The sequence below is a fragment of the Nestor notabilis genome, unplaced genomic scaffold, assembly GCF_000696875.1.
Source record: "Nestor notabilis isolate BGI_N333 unplaced genomic scaffold, ASM69687v1 scaffold4396, whole genome shotgun sequence".
NCBI classification, from domain to species: Eukaryota; Metazoa; Chordata; class Aves; order Psittaciformes; family Psittacidae; genus Nestor; species Nestor notabilis.
Window position 1 is genome coordinate 125,543 of NW_009933265.1, and position 19,072 is coordinate 144,614.

The following is a 19,072-nucleotide window of genomic DNA, read 5'->3' on the forward strand; positions in this document are numbered from 1 at the left end:
ATACTATCTGATACACTGGTGGCATAGCTTTCACAAAAAGAGTGAAATTAATCTCACGTTCTTGAAAACTGCTATATTTCTTCAGCTATTTCTTGGCAAATGAGGCAATAGCCTGGAACTGAGCAGTTTGAGTTCGTTGGAGTTTACGTGACTGTCTTCTTCAGTAGGAGCCTCTTGGCTGGGCAAGCCTCTAGTTCAGCTTTCTGCTTTCAATCCAGAAATGTGTCAGCAGAACACAGTCAGCCATGGCCTGGCTGGCTCTGAATATTTCATGTCCCGCAAATATAACCTTGAATCTGTCCCAACTGTCTCAAAATTCAATCCTGATCTCACTCTCCTCTCAACCAACATAAACTGAGCTCCTTATTTGTATCTATACCAAAAGATGAGCTGCAGGTACTGACACTAAAAATGTCATGTCTCTGTGGAAACTGTGACAAGGATGAAATAAATTACACATATTAAAAAAAAAGTCAGTCTTACTTGCCTGCCTTCTGCTTCCAGACTGAGATAAGGTACTGCCCATAATCTAGAAGGGATTATATCGCCTACCTCTCAAGTTGCTGGCATGAATTTAAGTGTTTTTATTGTTCTGTGTTTGAGATTTGTCATTGCTGCTGTCGTAAACAGCATTGTCTGTGGAACCCCACCTCTTGCTTTGCTTTGAGGACAGCTATAACTTGGCAGAGAGAACCCTGGGCACAGGGTAAAAGACATGGATCTTGTTCAAACTATTTGCAGTCCTTACACCAAAATACCTCCATTTCCCTAAGGCAGTCTTGGGTCCCTTGAACTGTGTCCTAAGGCTTATAATCTTACAGCTGGTTTGTTTCTGTGGTGGCAGTGGATATCTGTTTAGCACTTGAAGCCAGGAAGTGCGTAAGTTACTTGCTGCAGAAGATGCCACGGCTTTTGCATGGCTTGAGAGAGCCACAGCAGCCTCCAGGGCAGGGATGTCTTCTCCTTTCTCACCGATACAGCATTCAGGTGCTCAGATAGATTAAGAACCCTTGCCCTGGGTTATTGCAACCCATGCTGCCTGTCTCCCCTTCCATGCTCTCATGTCAGACCTCTGGGCAGTGTGCTGGGGTCTCCCTGCTCCCAGCAGGCACTCGCAGAAAACCAGGATCATGAAGAACAGAAGTGATGCCAAGAGGAGGACAAGGGTGTAAAAAAGCCTCTTGTCCTGGTAGCCCACAGCTCCCTCCCTGTGGAGGCCTTAGCAGGGACTTGATGATCTTAAAGGTCTTTTCCATCCCAGTTGATTCAGTGATTCTGTGATGCAGGGGAGCATTTTAGTGAAATCTTTATGAATGTACTGGTCTGACATTTACAAACTTCCATTATCGATATATTTATCTGCAAGGCACATTAGCTGCAGTGCTGTTGATTAAACTGCAGTGTGGTTTTGCACAACATGGTTAAAGAAAAAGAACTGCCGTGTATCTAGATAAACCAGTCTGTTATGTCTGAATAGAGCCTTCTCAGAAGTTCTTTTAAATTCTCTTAAAGGTCTTAAAATAGCCTTAAACAGCATTTTTTTTCATTGTAACAGGTATTAAATAGCAACATACAAAAATGAACGTACCTCTTGCACAGGCACACAGGGAAAACATTACCCTTTGCTGGATCAAATTTCCCTGTACCTAAGCTCAGCAAAAAAGATCCCCAGCAATGTTTTATTACATGGTAGACTGGAGACACAGGCTCACTCCTCCCAACTTTCTTCCTGTGTTTCTGTTTTGGATGTTTATATAGACAAAACATGTGAAAACCATTATCTCCTTCACATTTAGAGGTTGGAATGGCAGGAGACATCCCTGTGTTTGGTTTGTACCACCCTTGGGAGGAGGGATTACCTTGGCAGAGAAACCTTCCATCTAGAATAGAGTTGAAAAGATCACTAGGTCTCCAAGCTTTTTAGAGGGATGATGATGCAAGAAGTTACTGTTTTCCAGCTATTCCTTCACAAGACCCTGTCATCATGGGCAAGCCCTCTTTCAGCTTCTTGGGAATAGGGAAGTATTACGTTGTTTCTTACAAATTCCTTTGCCGTATATTTACGTACTGCCTACTTTGTTTCCCACTGTGCTTGCTCTGAAGAGAAGCCTTGGGGTTTTTTGAACATACTCAGTTTTCTAGTCCAGATGTTCAGAAGTAAAATGTTGATGCAATGAGCTAGTTTGGAACTTAGCCTTGCTGCTGCTTAGTGTTTCAGGCCTTCCTTTTCTTTATTCCCCACCCACACCCCCAAATCTGTTTGACCTAACTTTCCCATGCTCTTTTTCGTTTTCCGTATTACTTAAGCATGCTAGCACTAGGTTTTTCTCTTTTATATTTTTTTTTTATTTTCACAAAAGTAGAGTCTATTTCTAATAAAGTCTTATCTGACAGCATCCAGCTGCTTTTATGGACCTACAGCAAATAATATTTTGCACTGGGGAAAAACATTGGAGGCAGTTAATGTGGATGGCGTGTGCATAAGCTGTAACATAATAAGCCTGGTGTATTTTAGAATAAATATGTACTAATCATGTCATCTCTACGCTCCAAATGTTGTTTCGACACTGAACTGTATGATAGCACTGATGGGATTGTTAGGAAAAACCTGCATCCATACATCATTGTTAGTGATCCTTTCTCTTTCCATGTATGTTAATACATACTAGTATTTGCATTCCTTTTACTATTTCTCTTTCTCTCCTCACAAACCTTCTCATTCCCATGTGTGCTTTTGGTAGGTTCATTTAGCCTCCAGGCTTATTCAGTACATGGCACAACAGTTTTCACAAGTGGCTCCTAGCAGAGATCCACTCAACTGTCTTGAAGCTCTTCAGCTCCCACCTCTAGTTTGCTGCCTGTTGCTGCCTCAGCCTTAGCACAGCACCTTTATTCAGCTGTATCTCCACTTGCCAGAGGATTTTGACAATCACTTCCCATAAATTTGCTGTCGCATCTATGTGGAGGTATTTCCCACCAATCTCAACCCTCCTTTCCATCTTCCAACAAGGCGCTTGTGGTTTCTCTTGACTTGTGACAAAAAATAGCAGCTCATACTTGGGCCATGCAAACGGCTGCAATAGATGTGTTCTAAGCTGTTAGTTATGGTACATGTAGAATATTGTAACCATTTAGTTGCATTTTTCAGTATGCCTCTACTGCTCTTGATCAAAGGGATAACTCTGAAGTGAGATATCTGATGAAAATCATCTGCTTGAGAATGCAAATACTTTTATACACTGACCCTTAACACAGAATTCAGTGACTTTTCCTTTGATAATAAGGGAGAAAAACAATTTATATCAAAGCTTGGTCTTGCATAGTCCCATGTCGTAAAAGGTTTTACAGCCTGCTTAATTCACTGCAGAGGAAAATCTTCTCATTGAGAGAATGGATAGTTCTGTAGAAGGATACTTTAGTTACAGGGGAAATAAAGGACTTAAATCTGCATTTCAAATTTGATAGTTTAGAAAAAGTAAATTGTATCAGTACTATCAAATAATGTATTCAGTGACTGACTGAAGTTTGAGTACGTATCAGAAAGGTGACTTTAGCACCAATAGAAACGGAAGGTGAGTTTAATTTTAGGGCTTCACTTTTCTTCCAAGCACAGCCATGTTTCTGTGCGTCAGACTTGTAGGTTGGGATCTGATGTACAAATACAGCAAAATCCAGAGCTGCCAAAAGTTAAGCACATTCAAGATCCAGATTTGTACCTAGATCTGTACTAGAATTTTGTTTCTTCTCAAGAAACTGTAATTGAAGCTCTTGAAATTCATGCTTTGTGGATGTTCTATCTTTCACAGCCCAATTCTCTTCCAGACCACCAGTTTTAGGAAGTGAAACTTGCCTCAAAATTTTAGGATCTTGGGTATCTGCTTCAGAAAGTTCAGACTATAACTTAATTTTAGACCTGCATAAAATTGTCAAGTACCATCTTTTTTGTAATGTAGCATTCTACATGAAATATTTAAAGAAATTAAAGGAAAGGCTTTGTGCCTTTTCAATTACTGCCTGAGAACTGATTTCTCTCTCCAGTTTCTTCTCTTAGCACAGATTGCTGCTGTGAGCTTGCCTTTATGGCTGAATAGACATTTCAGTACAAGAAAGGTTCCAAGTGATTCCAATCGTTACGTGACGCTTTGGCACCTTGTGCTGGTGGTTATATCACCTCCAATCCACGTGGTTTCAGTATAAAAATAGACAAGTTGGAAAAACGAACAGCTGTCAACTTTTATGCATAGTTTTAAATATTTTATATGTGATGTTAGTGTGTGTGGAAGGTGCTGGATGAGCCCTGGGGCTGCTGCGAGCACTGGGCTCCGTGGTGCAGGCACTGAGCAAGGCATGACCAGGCCCCACAGTGCCACCATCCTGGCCAGACAGTTACCTGTCCCAGCATTTGGTCACGGTTTAGAAGAAGCCTTCAGTGGTTGGTATTTGGTGGCTTGGTTTGGGTTTTTTTCAGTGTTGGCTCTGGTAACTGCTTCTTGGTTACAAATCATTATTGAGACTTCAGGATTCCCAGCAGCAGTCATGGGTAAAAAACAACTTCCAGTCTGATACCCAAACTACAGAATCTAGAGACTTTAGGAAGCAAATGAGCTTGGTTTGGATACTAGTCAGTGTGTCTAAATTAAGGCAGCTAACACCCACTCTTGACTCTGACTATATATTAATAACCTGACTCTGAGCGTGAAGTTTTTCATTCATGACAGTATTTATTTGCATACCAGATGCCATGCATATCATCTTCCTTTGGCTAAGGATTGAAAAGAATTACAAAGACAATCTTCCCTCTGCATCATTCTGTTCTGGCTTGTGTTGTTTTGTTTGGGCAGGGCATCTGTAGCTTCATCCATGTTTTCTTATTGATATGTACATATAGAGTCTTGTAACTGGGCTGCACCCCTTCGCCCTCAGGAATAATCCTTTGATCCCCTGTGTCCACCTTCCAGCCCCCATATGTCAGCTTCAGCCCAGCAAGGTGCAGAGCTGCTGTCCCCCTGTCCCTGCTCTGATAAGAGGCCTGGCCTGCAGCAGGCAGCAGCTCCCCTGCAGCAATCACTGTCTTCCAGTGTTGCATCTCGAATCCTCCTGATTCTTGGCATGTTCTTACACCATAAAAGTCTGATTATTTCACATTCATTGCACTTAAATGTGCTTTCAAAATGAATGCCTTTTGCTTAGAAAGTCTTGCCATTCTTAGTATAATGCAGTGAGAGGTTTAACAGTGGGGAATTGTCCTTATGTCTGCATGAGAAGTATATTAGCAGTAATTTTTCAGTGTGTTTGTTCAGAAATTATACCACTGGTAGAAGCATTGCAGCTTTCTGCTAGCGCATTTCTATAACCATGGAATTGCTTGCAGTACAAATCCAAAGCTATTCAGAACAGATCTTCTGTAGGGGTTTAACTCCAGGGGTCTGCATGTCTGTTAGCCTGAATAATGAAGCGCTGGAATAAAATGTGCACCTTCAACTTTCGATTGCACGAGAGAGTAAAATGGGGGGAAAGCCTTGGCTAGCCATCATCAGTTCGTTCAAATTGCAGGCTATTTCATATTGGGATCAACAAGAGTATATCCTGAAAATATATTTCTGAAGATTTCAACACATTGCAAGAGTTGAGTCTCCTTTCCTAAAGGAAATTCATATATAGCTTCCATATACATAATGCATGACCTGCTTTTGATTTCCTTTGGAAATCCCTTGGATTTTACATTTGGAATAAAGACTAAAACCTTAACCTACCCTGGTGCATGGGTTTAAGATTTGTGACTTTCTGGGATGAAAGAGAAGGCACAGGCTCCCAGCAGCTTGCTGCGTCCATCACAGACCATGAGTGGGGAAATGAGACATGATCTGCCCTGTTCAAATAGTAACATATGTGCCTGAGTCCTGAGGATCTTCTGTGTAACAATTTATGAGTGAATTCACCAAGGAACTCAATTTTCAAAATAATTTATAACGAGTTTAGTCAAAATGAAGCAAGTGACTTTACACTTGCTGGATGTGAATGTCCATGGGAGGTGTAAACGTGGCGTAACTTAACCTGTGCTTTGGTTTGTGATGGTCTGTGTCAGCAGAGCATCTGCCACTACATTGCAAGGTCTGTTTGCTGGGCAATGTTGTCACTTGATGCTTGTGATCATCATGAATGGAGACATGAATTTGTTCACTTGGGGGGATTTCCATTAAGGAAGGATGTTGCTTTTGGTAATGCAAAAGCCTGTGGTCCTGCTAGTCTGACCTAACCCTAGCAGGAGCAAGGTCACCTCCACTGCATGCTCTGAAATAACTCTGCCTCAGTGGGATCCTGTGCACCATGAGCCTGGGGTAGTTTAGTTCAGAAGAGAGCTGAAGCAGGAGAAAATGGTGAGAGGGCATTGTACTGAAACAGAAGGGGGAGATGCAACAGTTATAAAGTGGATTATGTAAGAAATTACTAGTGTTTACTGATTCTGAATGATGTAAAAATAAAGTTTTCTTGGATTTAGTTTACACAAACATCTCTGTGTTGTTACAGTTAATGTAGAGAAGGAACATATAGCACAGTAATAATCTATTCTTATTATTGTTTGCTATAGTAAATGCAGAATAAGGAGGTCTGTTGCCAAAGAAAAGGAAATGGTATGTGTGGGATAAAAATTCTTAACATGATTACTGGGTTATATTTCTGGCAGTAGAGGCAGCACACTGGGTGTTGTGGTGTCTGTGGGCTGCATTTTCTGGCTATGCTTCATTATCTTTCAAAACATGCCGCATCAATTGTATTGCCTATGTCTACCTTAGGAAAAATCATAGAATTACAGAATCTTAGAACAGTTTGGGTTGGAAGAGATCTTAAAATACATCCAGTTCCAACCCCTGCCATGGGCAGGGACACCTCACACTAGACCAGATTGCTCCAAGCCCTGTCCAACCTTGCCTTGAATACTGCCAGGTATGGGGCATTTACCACTTCTTTGAGCAACGTGTTCCCCCAAAGCATCTTGTAAGGAAAGGAAATACCACTTCACCTTGTATCCTCACCTGTGGAGGGAGTGTCCTGGTTTCGGCCAGGAATGGCTTCCTCCTAACACACTATTTCTGAGAAGGTTGGGTTTGTCTCCCAGGTAGACATGGCTTCTGGCAGATGTCTGGAGTCACCTTGACAGTGTCATGGCACTGCAGTGGTCAGGTTCCATTGGAGTCTTATTACTCTGGTATCTTCCAGGGATTCAGTTTCACCCCAAAGCCAAGGTTAAGGAAAAGAACTCCAGCTCTGTCTTACTTTTTTTTGTAATAAGCAGGAGAAGCCCCACATCTCATTGCTGCCATATGCTTTAGCCCTGCTGTTCATGTGTCTGAATAGAGACACATTCAGCGGTGTCTCAAACAACTTCCACGCTGGAAAAACAAGCTATTTTATTAAATACACTTAATGCTTGTAGGAGGAGCCTGTATTCAAAGAGAACTTGGTCTTCAGTATTCAATTTGTACCAGGTTTTCCTCCTGTATCAGCGTACTTTGGAAAGGAAAGATAATGAGGGCCTGTATCCCATAGCAGGAACTGCTGTAAAGGATGTGCCACCAAACTCATGGGTATTTGTATTGACACTGGAATAAGTGAGACTTTTTGCAGCACAGAGATGTGGCAGTGCAGCTCCTTTCCCAGTTCTGGGTGTACAAGAAACTTATGTGCAAAGACAAAACCTCTCCTAACAAGGTCAGTCAGCAGTCAGCATTCTTACAGTAACTTGTTAAAGGTAAGTTTAAGTTCAGAGCACAAGTTGTACAATTTTTCTCCCTTTCTTCAGTTTCTGTCATAGAAGAACCAGATGGTCTTTTCTGTTTGCTGTAGGCCAAAGATCCTTTATTTGCTTCCAAGTCCTAATAAATAAATAGATAAAAATCAATATGCTTTGCACGTGGGATAATTCACTCATAAAGAAGAAACTGTTACAGTTTCAGAGCAATGAATCAAAGATCATTTCCTTGGTGCCTGTAAGTGACAATTCATGGTGTAGATTGAGGGACAGGAGTTCTTGTTAACATGTTTGTGTAATGGCCAAATCTGCCTTTTTTCAGGTACCTGGAGGGAAACCATCTGACTGCTGTGCCAAAGGGGCTCTCCACCTTCAGACACCTCACACTGATGTAAGAAACACCTGGTTTCAATGTCAAGAAAATTACCTGCCTCTTTCTGCACTAGCTTGTAGGTGGAGCAGAAACGATGTGTATTTGAGGAAAAGAAAAAAACAAAACAAAACCATACAAACCCCAAGCCCCTTCTGTAATTTAAGTTGGGAAAGTTTCACAGTGGCCACTGGTGCCAGTAAATGTTCATAAAGAGTGTAGAAAGAACAAGGTGAGAGAGAGCACTAGAGCCCTTTCCTCTGCAGGAGCTTCCAGCCTCTGCGAGAGGACTAAATTCACACCCAGGTTGCAAGTTTCACTTGGCAGATTTATCAGTGCGAGGCTGTAAAGGTCATTAGCAGAGGAGATGGCATTAATTTGTTGTAGGTGAGGCAGTATTTATAATGCTAAGGCAATGAAAATTTGCATAGCTGTCTCTGCTCTGAACAGTCATGCAGGTAGAGACACAACTAGACCTTGTTCAGTAAATTGCTCTCTGAGATACACAGGAATGAAACTTCTTAGCTGAACAATTTATGAGAAGTTTTCAGGTGCTGTTAGAATCAGCTCTGTAGATACTCCAGTCAAATGGGCAGAACAATTTCAGACCAAAATACGGAAGGAAAACTGGAATCCTGTTTTAAAAGAGTGGGGGTTTTTGGAAACATTTCTGATTTTGTTTTTCAAGGGAGAACACAACAAACCAAAATGTTCTATTTGAGCCTAAAAGACTTTTTCAAAGTGAAAAATGACATTTTGTTCTAGTAGCTGTCAATGTGAAGAACATATGGAAATGTTCTGTGATACTTTGCAAAGCAAGTTGGTACAGTAGATATTCACTTGTGCTTGTATCATTTATTGTTTATCCTTCTTCAAAAATATTGCTTGTATGCACTGATATTTTCTTTTTTGAATGCTTTATGCTGGAAATAGGCCTTAATATTTCTGACTGAGGCTTTTCAGGGGAGTCTAATGGGCTTTGCTTTTAGCGCTTTTTCAGGGTTGGTTACAAAATACATCAGTATTATAATATGTGACTTTTTAATTGCTTCAAGCATTTTGCTGTGCAGATATTCTGTAATCTTTAAAAAATACTTTATTTCTCAATTCATTATATTTTCTCTATGTGTTTCTTCAGTGATTTGAGCAACAACAGCATAAGTGTATTGGCCAATCATACCTTCAGCAACATGACTCAGTTGTCAACACTGTAAGTAGTCCAAAGTCTTGGTAACGGTTGTAATTGCTTTTCAGATACCATCTTAGGTGTTGAACAATTAGTATATATTTTGTTCCTTAAGCATGTGGCTTTCCATGCTGCTTTATGTTTGAGTTGGTAGTGAAATAATCAACAAAAATAGAATATTGTTATTCTGGTTTATCGTTTTTCCAGCATCTTGAGTTACAATAGACTCCGGTGCATTCCAGTCCACGCCTTCAATGGGCTCAGGTCTCTTCGAGTGCTGTAAGTACCACTTCTTCGATGCAGCTGAGTTGCAGCTTATTAGAATGCTGTTGGTGGCAGGAGGTGTTTAATGAGCAGATGGCTTTCACTTGATCCAGTAGTCATAAATATTTTCACACAATTAGCTTCAATGTACTTGTACTTGGGTGCAATATGTCCGGTAATGACTAATGCAGGTGAATGCTAAACCTTGAAAAGAAGCAATTACACATTTGCAAGATAAATGTCTTTCCTCTGATAGTTCAGGAACAAGAACTATCATGAAAACAGGCCTCCAAGAGACTGCATAAGGTCTGTTTGTCTCTTCTGCTTAAACAATGTTTGGGTGCCCCACAGGAAAGGACTTTTTGTGAAAAATTGATCATGTTTTAGAGTGTAAGTTTCTATTGGATGCTTTAATGAGACTGTCTTTACTGAAACCTGCTGAATATTTAGCATATTGTGTATTAATTCAGATTTCTGCAGGCAAGGTTTACATAAAAATGCAATCTTCTGAAGGTAAGATAGAAGAACCCCCACTAAAACAAGTAAGTGAGTGGCTAGGCACCAGTAATGCTGTCTCTAATGTTGTTAAGTTGTGAATGAAATTTCACCTCACGTTGACTGGTGGCATACTCAGAGGTGTCCATGTGGTTTCTTTCTCTGGAGATCCTTTTCTGCACTTTTTCCAGCATAGCTGCTTTCAGCAGTTTTCTGAATTGAACAATCTGCTTACAGTTTCTTCTGAAAGTCATCTTTACATTGTTTCAGTATGGGATGTGGGCCTGTTCCTTGCAGCAAGCAGCCCCTTGCCAGCTTTTCTTAGACATCTGCTGGACTGACTCCTGCTTCAGTCTCCTGTATACTGTCTCCCACTCCACATCTGCCCCATCAGAAACAAACCCTAGGCTGGGTGTGCTTAGTTGTTTGTGTGGACATATTACCCCATGTGCTGCTGTCAGGACAGGGTGGAGAAGCCACCTTCTTCCCCACTGCCCAGCAAGACAAGTGGGTCATAATTACTTGCACGGTCAACTGAAAGCAAATAAATTCAATAGCTTATGGTTCTGGGATTATTCAGTTTGCTGAAAGAGAGAGGTCTTTGAACACTGAAAGGTCAGGACTGAGGAGCTGAAGAGTATTTTCTGAGTCCTGTGAAACTATTACTTCACATGCAGAAGTTTCTACTTCTGCATGAAGTTTCTACTGTGGTTTGAACAGCAGCAGCTGCTGTCCATTGACTCCCTAAGCGTGGGATTAAGGTGTTAACGTGGGCAGTACTGCAACTGTGGAAGCAATAAGGCAATGCTTTTTGGCCAAGCTCTTTCACTGTGGTTTGAGTGGTGAAATAGATATCTAGGCTTCAGCCTCCTAACTTTTAAGATAGATTTTGATATCCATTTTTCATTAGTTAAACCAAGAAAGATACATGATTTGTATTTGTTCTTTAGAGTTTGGCTTAGGACTATGATTTCTAGTGCACTAGGATGGTCACATTCGAGCTGTTACATGAATTCTGAAATTCAGCCACAGATGAATATATTCTATTCGTGGCCAAATAAATTATTCCATATGGAGCTGTCTTCTGGCCTGTTTCTGATATGCAAGCTTGATTAAAGCTAGTGTGGGACTCTCTGCCCTGAATTAGAGCATAGATACACCATGTCGCACTCCTTCCAATACCTACAATTTGTCTTTTTACTTCTGTTCTTGAAGGCCACATATGGACAGAAACAAAGGACAATATTTTAATAGCATTTGTTATCTTTTGACTTTTTTAAATTATCTGGTAATCAAATTGAAAGAATATCTTCCTTCTTCAAGGGAGAAGCCCTCCCTGTCTTGCACAGAGCAACATGAGTGAAATGAAGCCAAAACAAGAATCTCTGTCTCTGCTACATGCATTTGGAAGCCTCCAGATTGATTTGATTTGTTATGGCCCACAAAACTCTGGTATCAGCTACAACTTTTGCCACGTGTCATCTATGTTGTTAGTAAAAATCAATTCTCCAGAGAGAAAATGGTTTCTGAGTGACAGTGTGCAATCTGGTATTGTCAGTTATTTATTATCTGTATTCTCAGGGGAATTTAAAAGAGAAAACATAAGTAAAACGATTTCCACTTTTGTTTTTTAATAAAAATAGAACTCTCATTGCCTTTGGCTGTACATGCCTTTGAAGGTAGCAGAGCCTTCTTATGCAGGCGTCTGTGTCTTCTGAATTCTTTGTTTTCTTTACTTTTTGCCTATATAGTAAACATATATTTGAAAATCAGAACAATCATAGTTGTGTGATGAAGTTGGTCTTTGAGAGATATCTGAGCCTGTCCTCCCTCTCTTACAGTTTTCAGCACAACTGAGAAAGCTGCAGAGTCAACGTGCTGATTTTTAAGCCTGAATATGTATCAGTGTTTTTACACAATCAGGCCTTTAATCTAAGTCAGGCTTCACCTGTCTCATCCCTCATGGCAGCCATAGTGTGCTGGGGAGATGTTTCAACATAGGACCTGAAGAGTTTTTGTAATAAGCAAAAGTTGGTACCAGTAATTTTTGTGCCAAACCTATTGCAGTGAAAAGTTGGCAGTTTGGTTTGTTTTGTTTTGTTTTTTGGTGTTTTTTTTGTCCAAAGCAAGTCTTTTTAGAAGCTAAATGTGAACAGATAGAAAAACTGAGATTGAGACAAATTAATTATAAATATTAGAAGTCTGTGGTAGACCTGAATTGATTATTTTAAATGTTATTCTTATTGTATGCAATGTTGTAACTTCTGACATATTGTCATGATTCAATTAAAAGGCAAAGCCCAGAAATAAAAGACTTTCTCAGGTCACTAAACAATTTTCTATATTATATTTATTATATAGATGAAATAAGATACAGAATATTCTCCTAAGGTAATATGTTCTAGTTTTAATGAAAACCAGTGGATATTTACTGTAGTTCAAGGCTCACACATAGTAATACGTGTGATGATAAAGCTACCACTAATAAGCTTGGAACTAATTTTTGCAATACACTTTCCTTGTTGGATCCTGCATTGATTTGGCTTTGGTTTGAGACTTTTTTTGCATCACATAATGATTACTTGAACCTATGCAATAAATCTGTGGAAGTATCACTGTTCTGAGCACTGAGCAATGACACTGTGGCTTCCCACTTCCTCTGACATCCCAGTTGTGGTGTTTCCTGCAGAGTTTGGGGTTCATTGTAGGTGTTTGCCTTCAATGGGATGTGGCTTTGCAAGCTCAGTCAAGCTTTTAGCCACATTTCTGTATTTACAGTTTGCTGAACAAGCATCCCTTTTGTGTCTAAAGTAATCTGATGTTAGGAGACAATGGGCTGGGAGGCAGCACCTGGGAACACTTAATGAAAGAAAAAACAACTGGAAAAAACCCAGCCCAAAAGTATATGTTCATTTCCTTAACAGAAGACAAAGTAGTAAGTTAGTGAGATTACATGTAGAAGAAAGTTTCTGTTCCAAGAATTCAAGTGCTTTGTTCCTATGTGCTCTGAGAGGAGATCCACATCACCTTAAATCCATACCCCTGCTGCTTACCACTGGTTAGACAAAAGGATACCTGGAAGTTGTGCTTTTGAGGGTGAATACACGCATCAATGTATGTGCTTTAACTTTCAAATGTTTAAGATTCCTGTTGTTGATCCAAGAGGAAAAAGTTTTTATTGCACTGTTGAATTCTCTCACCACTGTTTATTACTGTGAGTGTAGAGGGTTTTAGCATTTATCATTTCATTTTAGCTGGATGGTGATGATGGTGATGATGTGATCTTTTTTATTAAAATGCAGCAACCATACCTCAGAGTTTGAGAATGTAGTGAAGCCATTCATACTAAATGTGTTTGTATTTGTGATGAGTTTACCTTGTCACAGAGAAATGGTTTTGTCATTGTTCACCTTCACTTGGAAGAAGTTTTCAAGGCATCTAGGAAAGAAAATGCACCCCTTCACAGAATACATGCAACTGATCTGGCAGGAAGATAAAGTTCTGCTGTCTGTTCAGAGAGAATTGTCTTGCACATCTTTAAGTAGTTCAGAATATCAGAATATAGGCTCATTCTGTGTGGCTGCTTATTTAAATATGCTCATTTCACTGCAGGAGGAAACACTTGGATGACAAGTTTTTGACCAGGCCTTATCTTGCATCCTCATACCAAAAAAAAATACCCCTCATTTAAAAGCTGTGGGGTATGTCTCAGTCAGTTGGTCATTCAGTATAGAATCAGTGAGTGTGCTTTATCTGGAGTAACTGTGTGGGAGCTCATATCCTTCCTGTGCAGATGAATTGCTTGGACATCTATCCTTAGATGCCAGTATTATTATTAATAGCCAAAACCTAGATGTGCTTAAAAGAAAATCTCAGAACCAGGAGAAGTTTCTGGTATACTGGCATCAAGAACTGGAGAGAGAAGCCAGCAGGATAACTCTGCTATAGTTTTTGTAGTTTCATGCTCTGTAGAAAAGCTTTGTGGTACAATAAGATAGAAACTGCAGCTGCAGTGAGCAGCTGTGAAATGTGCTCATGGTAATATTGCTTATGCTCACATAGTTCACAGCCCCATGGCAGGCCCAGCCTCATGGGAAGCAGGACAAGGTGTGTTTGTCAAGGTATATCCTTGGCAAGTTTGGCTTTCCTTGCTGTGTCTATGCTGGTGTAAGGTAGTATGTAAAGGAAGAATTTATGAGTTATAAAGCATCATGTACATCCTAGTGAAGCTTATAGTGGTGTTGGGGAAGAAAGGATGAAAAACCAGATGGTTTTATGTTCATCTGGGGCTACTGTGTATTTCTATAGGCCCACAGGTTTGGTTTGTTTTAAATGAACTCAGTGTGCACCCTTTCAAGGGTCTGTACAGTCACAGAAATAAAAGATAACATGTGATGCTGTGTTCCACAAATCACCAGGTGAGTTAGAAAATAAATGACTCCAGGGAAAGAACTGCTACAAAGCTGACAGCAGGTTTCTGTTTTCCACCCTCCTCTGCCACGTCCGGAGCACTGACAGTAATTCCTGGACCTGGGAAAGAGACCATAAAGAATACAGGAGTTTGCTAGAACTGAACCAGCTCAGGGGAGAAGTGCAAAAGAAAATACAATTTTAAAATATTGATGTTCTTTTCCTTTATAAGTTTTCTACCAACTTTTGTTTAAAAAAACCAAAACACCAGCTAGAGAGATCCAGCAGCATCGACTCTTGTTGGCTCCTCATGACTTCTGTCTGTTACTTTGAGTAGTAGTAAACTGCTATGCAGTGACATGCAAACTAGAAAAATTAGAATAAACTATAACTATTTTTCTCTATGCTATTGTTTTACCAGATGGTTATCTACTGATACAGAGGATGCAGCAGCTGAGTAGCTGATTTTATTTACAAATCAAATTAAATCAAATCTTACATGATTGTGTATCTTGTGGATGGGTTTCATGCAGTTGTCACCCCCAGCATCCTGTGCCCTCCCTCACATTCATTTGTTGCTGCATGTTTTCCTGTCTGACAATAGCTCTGTTTGCCACAGCATCTGTGATGGTGCCCTACTCTGTAGCAGGGTCTTCAGTTACAATTGCAATGAAAACCACACATAATCACAAATAATGAGTTTTACTCTTGTGTCTGCCACTCTGAATACAAGTATTGTGCTCTACAAGCTGCGAGAAAAATCTTTTCATTTATACCTACCTATGTAACACACACATAAATATATTTCTTACAAAAGAGATAAAGTGGCTGCTTCAATTGTCCTGAAAAGAGTGGAAAACCCTTTCACAAGGATCCTGACAACCCTGCTAGAAATATGTTGGTTTCTTTGCACAGGATGAATAATGGCCTAAAACAACTGATTTCAAGTATTTTCCCTGGCAGCATAAATGTATTTGTCAAACAGATTGTAAAAATACCACACAAAGAGGTATTTCCTACAGTAAGAATAGGAAAGTAGGATGTGAAGGTGCAGCGATATTTGCCCTCATGGACCCTTGTTCTCTCCTAGTATCATTCTGAAGTCAATATTTAATTTAACTTCCACGGTTCCTATTTTCCCTGTTCTGTTTTTTTCTGTGTTTCTGGCTAATAGGATTCTATAAAGAATACAGGTCTGTATGTGGGGTTCTGCTTGTCATCAATACACTGTTAATAGCATAAATAGTATGTCACCTTTGTAATTGAAAACATTACTCACCAACAATTCCGACGGTATCATTATTTTAAATGCCAAGATCTAAAAGTAGAAGTAATAAAGCGTGGAAGCTCAGGAGTTGTGAAGCTCAGAGAAACTCTCAAAGAAACAGAATTAAATACCCTTCATAAGCCCTAATTCCTTCCTTTGTAGGGAGCAGATAAAATATGGTGGTTTGATCCATCCTGCTTCTCCCCTCTTCTAGGACACTCCATGGAAATGATATTTCCAGTGTTCCCGAAGGTTCTTTCAGTGACCTGGTATCCCTGTCCCATCTGTAAGTACTTCTGCCTGGGTTCATCTGTTTGACTGAGGGTTTCAGGTTTACATGACAGTACAAATTCAAGATTGTACAGCTTGTCTGGTCTTCTTGCTCTCTTTCTGTATTCTGCTCTGGATATTCATGGTGCATCTGTTCAAAGGAAATAAAAAAATGCTGGAATCTGTTGTTATTAGTTACCAAAATATTTTTCTTCAGGAAAACTAAATGAGCAAATGTGACAGTTTCTTCCTCTGTGGACTTTGTGTTTAAGGCTTTCTTTCAGCATTGTCTGTGTGAAATGCAGAGTGTGTTATGGTCTGAGAGTGAGACAGGAAACCTCCCACAAAGAGCAAATATTAAGCAAATGTGAATTCTTTGCTTAATAAGTGTCATATGTTTTGCATACTGAAATGCTGTCAGCATATGAACTCCTTGATGAATCACTATTTCAGACATATATTTAATCATATGGAAATTGGTCATTTTACAGCATTAATACTTCATTCCATAATTAGCAGAAATTATTAGACATTTCAAGCTTATTCAGGAAATTACTATTGTATTCCTGGAGGTCCAGGATATTTTTAAACAAAGAGCTGCAATTCTTACAAAATAAACCTGAAGTGTAACAGTTGGTGCCAAAAGAGTTGAACAGAAAATGGCTTTTCACTGAGATAATGTGTGATAATACTTCACATCATTAGACAGTAGATTTAAAGGAACAGTAGTTTGGGGTAGCATGTATCTTGATTATTGTCCTGAAGTAACCAGGGGGTTGGGTATGTCTAGATGATTTTGTGAAGTGGCTAGTTCACAAGTTGATATGGATATTTTCAATCTGATGCTGCCCTCACACACATGATGTGATGCTGATGTATACACGTGTCAAGACATACAAACAGATAAGCGTGCATTTAACACAGGTTTTATTCCTATCTCTGTTTCTCTCTTTGCAAATGCAAACATGCCCTCCAGAACACTCACCTGAACACAAGGTTCAGTTCATATTTATGTATTTTCTGGATGTTCTCAGGCTGGTTTTTTTGTGTAACAGCTCTCTGCCTCCCTTTCCCCCTGGACAACAAAACATAAATGTATCTCAGGTTGGTAGGGACAGCAATTGTATGTGAGCAACTTAGGCAATTTCAGCTTCAGCTGAGAAATCACCTTCTCTGTTTCAAGCTTACACCTTGGTATCTAAGTCAGAGAAAATACTTGTTCTGCACAAAATGTATTTCTTATTCACGTTTCCCAGTGTAGTCGAGTAATTTTGTGTGTTGTTTTGGAATGCAAGGCTGAGCTGAAGCCCTGTACCTCCTCTTGGAGGCACAGTGACACCTTCCATACTGGGAATCTGGCTTCTGAGGGTATTTTTAGAATTCAAGAGATAAACATATCATGCCCCATTTGTTTGGATTTTCCTCGGGGTTTACTTTAAATGAAGTGCAGATACAGTATTCCTGGGTAAACTGTTCACCTGTGGGAGTGATAAAAACCCCTTTGGCCCAATACAATCACTGCAGTCTCTCTGTTTAGATATATGTGCTGCCAGAAATGTAAAATACACAAAACTCAAATGAACAGTAATAAATAGGATCCATAAAATAAATAAGACCTGTCTGGGGTGTAATTTGCACAGTTGAACAATTGAATTTTACAGTGCAATTGTGCTCTCCAATTTCTTAAAAAGGATCCTGAAACTTTTAGCAACCATGGTGGTTTTGCTTTCCACATGCCAGAAGAAGCTGTGCTTATTCAAGCAAAGTCATACATCATTGAAAATAAATTCACTTTGAGCTCCTCCTGATATATAGATCTTCAAGGAGGAAGCATGCACTTGGGATAGTGTTGAAAATTATACGAGGAGTTGCTACTCATCAAACTCATAATGCAGGGGAGAGTAAAGTTTTATGTAAATACACAAGCTGTGTGGCTAGGAGTAGAGTAGGTGTGATGGCTGGGAAAGGCTGACTCTCAAGGTGGTGAGCAGGATCCCCACCCTGGGCCTTCTGCAGCCGTACAGTTGGGGGGAGGGAAGATAAGGTATCAAATCAACCTTTAGAATTGCAAAGAAATATTTGTGTAGCACAGGCAAAACTCTTGATTTTAGTCAATCTTTTGTAATAGCTTATAATAGGTCTGTAATTAGAACAACAACATTGAGATCCAGATACTTCAATCACTTTTTCCATAGCTGTTTAAAGCCTGCATGAAAATGTTCACCAAATTTCATTTACACTGTAAACATCTCGTTGTAATGTGACTTACAACAAACTGTGTAGCTGATACACCTCACTAAAAGTAGAGAAAGGTTTGTGTGTGGCATCACAAACTGCTTCTGTTTCCTATGTATTACTTTATTTACTTGAATCATAGCATCGTCTATTTAAGCCATGACTTAACTTGTTTAGTCCAGGGCAATGATAAAAATGCTCCAGCTCTACAGAAGGACCACATATATTGATACTTAAAAAGAAACCAAAATCCATTGGGGTAGAAATGAGACCTTGGTGAGGTCAGTTCCTGCATTTGCTGTGCTCACCATCTACTGGTGCATGCAACTCTGGAACCAACTCAGTTTCCCAAATGCTGCCCACACATAAGCTGACCCCTTGGCACTCCAGGGACTTCACAAAGAAACCTTTGGGAATGGATGCTGTCAGCAGGTGTTCCTGTCAGATGTGGTTTTGATAAGATGCTCAGCTTACTAATCCTGTTGAATCAGCTCATCTTTACTCAAATTTAGTTAGTTACCTATAAAACTAAGTTGTCCCTTCCTCTGTTTCTCCACATGATCATGGCTAGAGTTATTTTAATGGACTTTATTCTAAGCTGCCTCAAAAAAACGCAGTGTCTGAACAGAAATATCTGCACAACATTTTGAAAATGCTAGTAGTGGTATTTCCTTACAACACAAGATATTTTTATCTTCTGGAAGTGTTTTGCTATAATGGGCAAAGAAATAGAGAGAATATGTTAGAACTCATGAATGAAAATACAATAATTCACTAGAATTCCTAGAAATGAATAAAAAATAAAAAATAAAAAAATAAAAATAA

At 39.7% G+C, this 19,072-nt stretch overlaps 1 protein-coding gene across 1 annotated transcript in view; it reads left to right on the plus strand.

The window, feature by feature from the left end:
- Positions 1 to 16,032, plus strand: part of LOC104407486 (slit homolog 3 protein-like) — a gene marked incomplete at its 5' end in the record, with an annotated part of 141,439 nt that extends 125,407 nt beyond the window's left edge. The window contains 4 exons of the mRNA XM_010016787.1: positions 8,073 to 8,141; positions 9,259 to 9,330; positions 9,514 to 9,585; positions 15,957 to 16,032. Of these exons, the coding sequence (XP_010015089.1) occupies positions 8,073 to 8,141; positions 9,259 to 9,330; positions 9,514 to 9,585; positions 15,957 to 16,032 (289 nt within the window). The remainder of the gene's footprint in view (positions 1 to 8,072; positions 8,142 to 9,258; positions 9,331 to 9,513; positions 9,586 to 15,956) is intronic.
- Between the last annotated feature and the right edge of the window lie 3,040 nt (positions 16,033 to 19,072).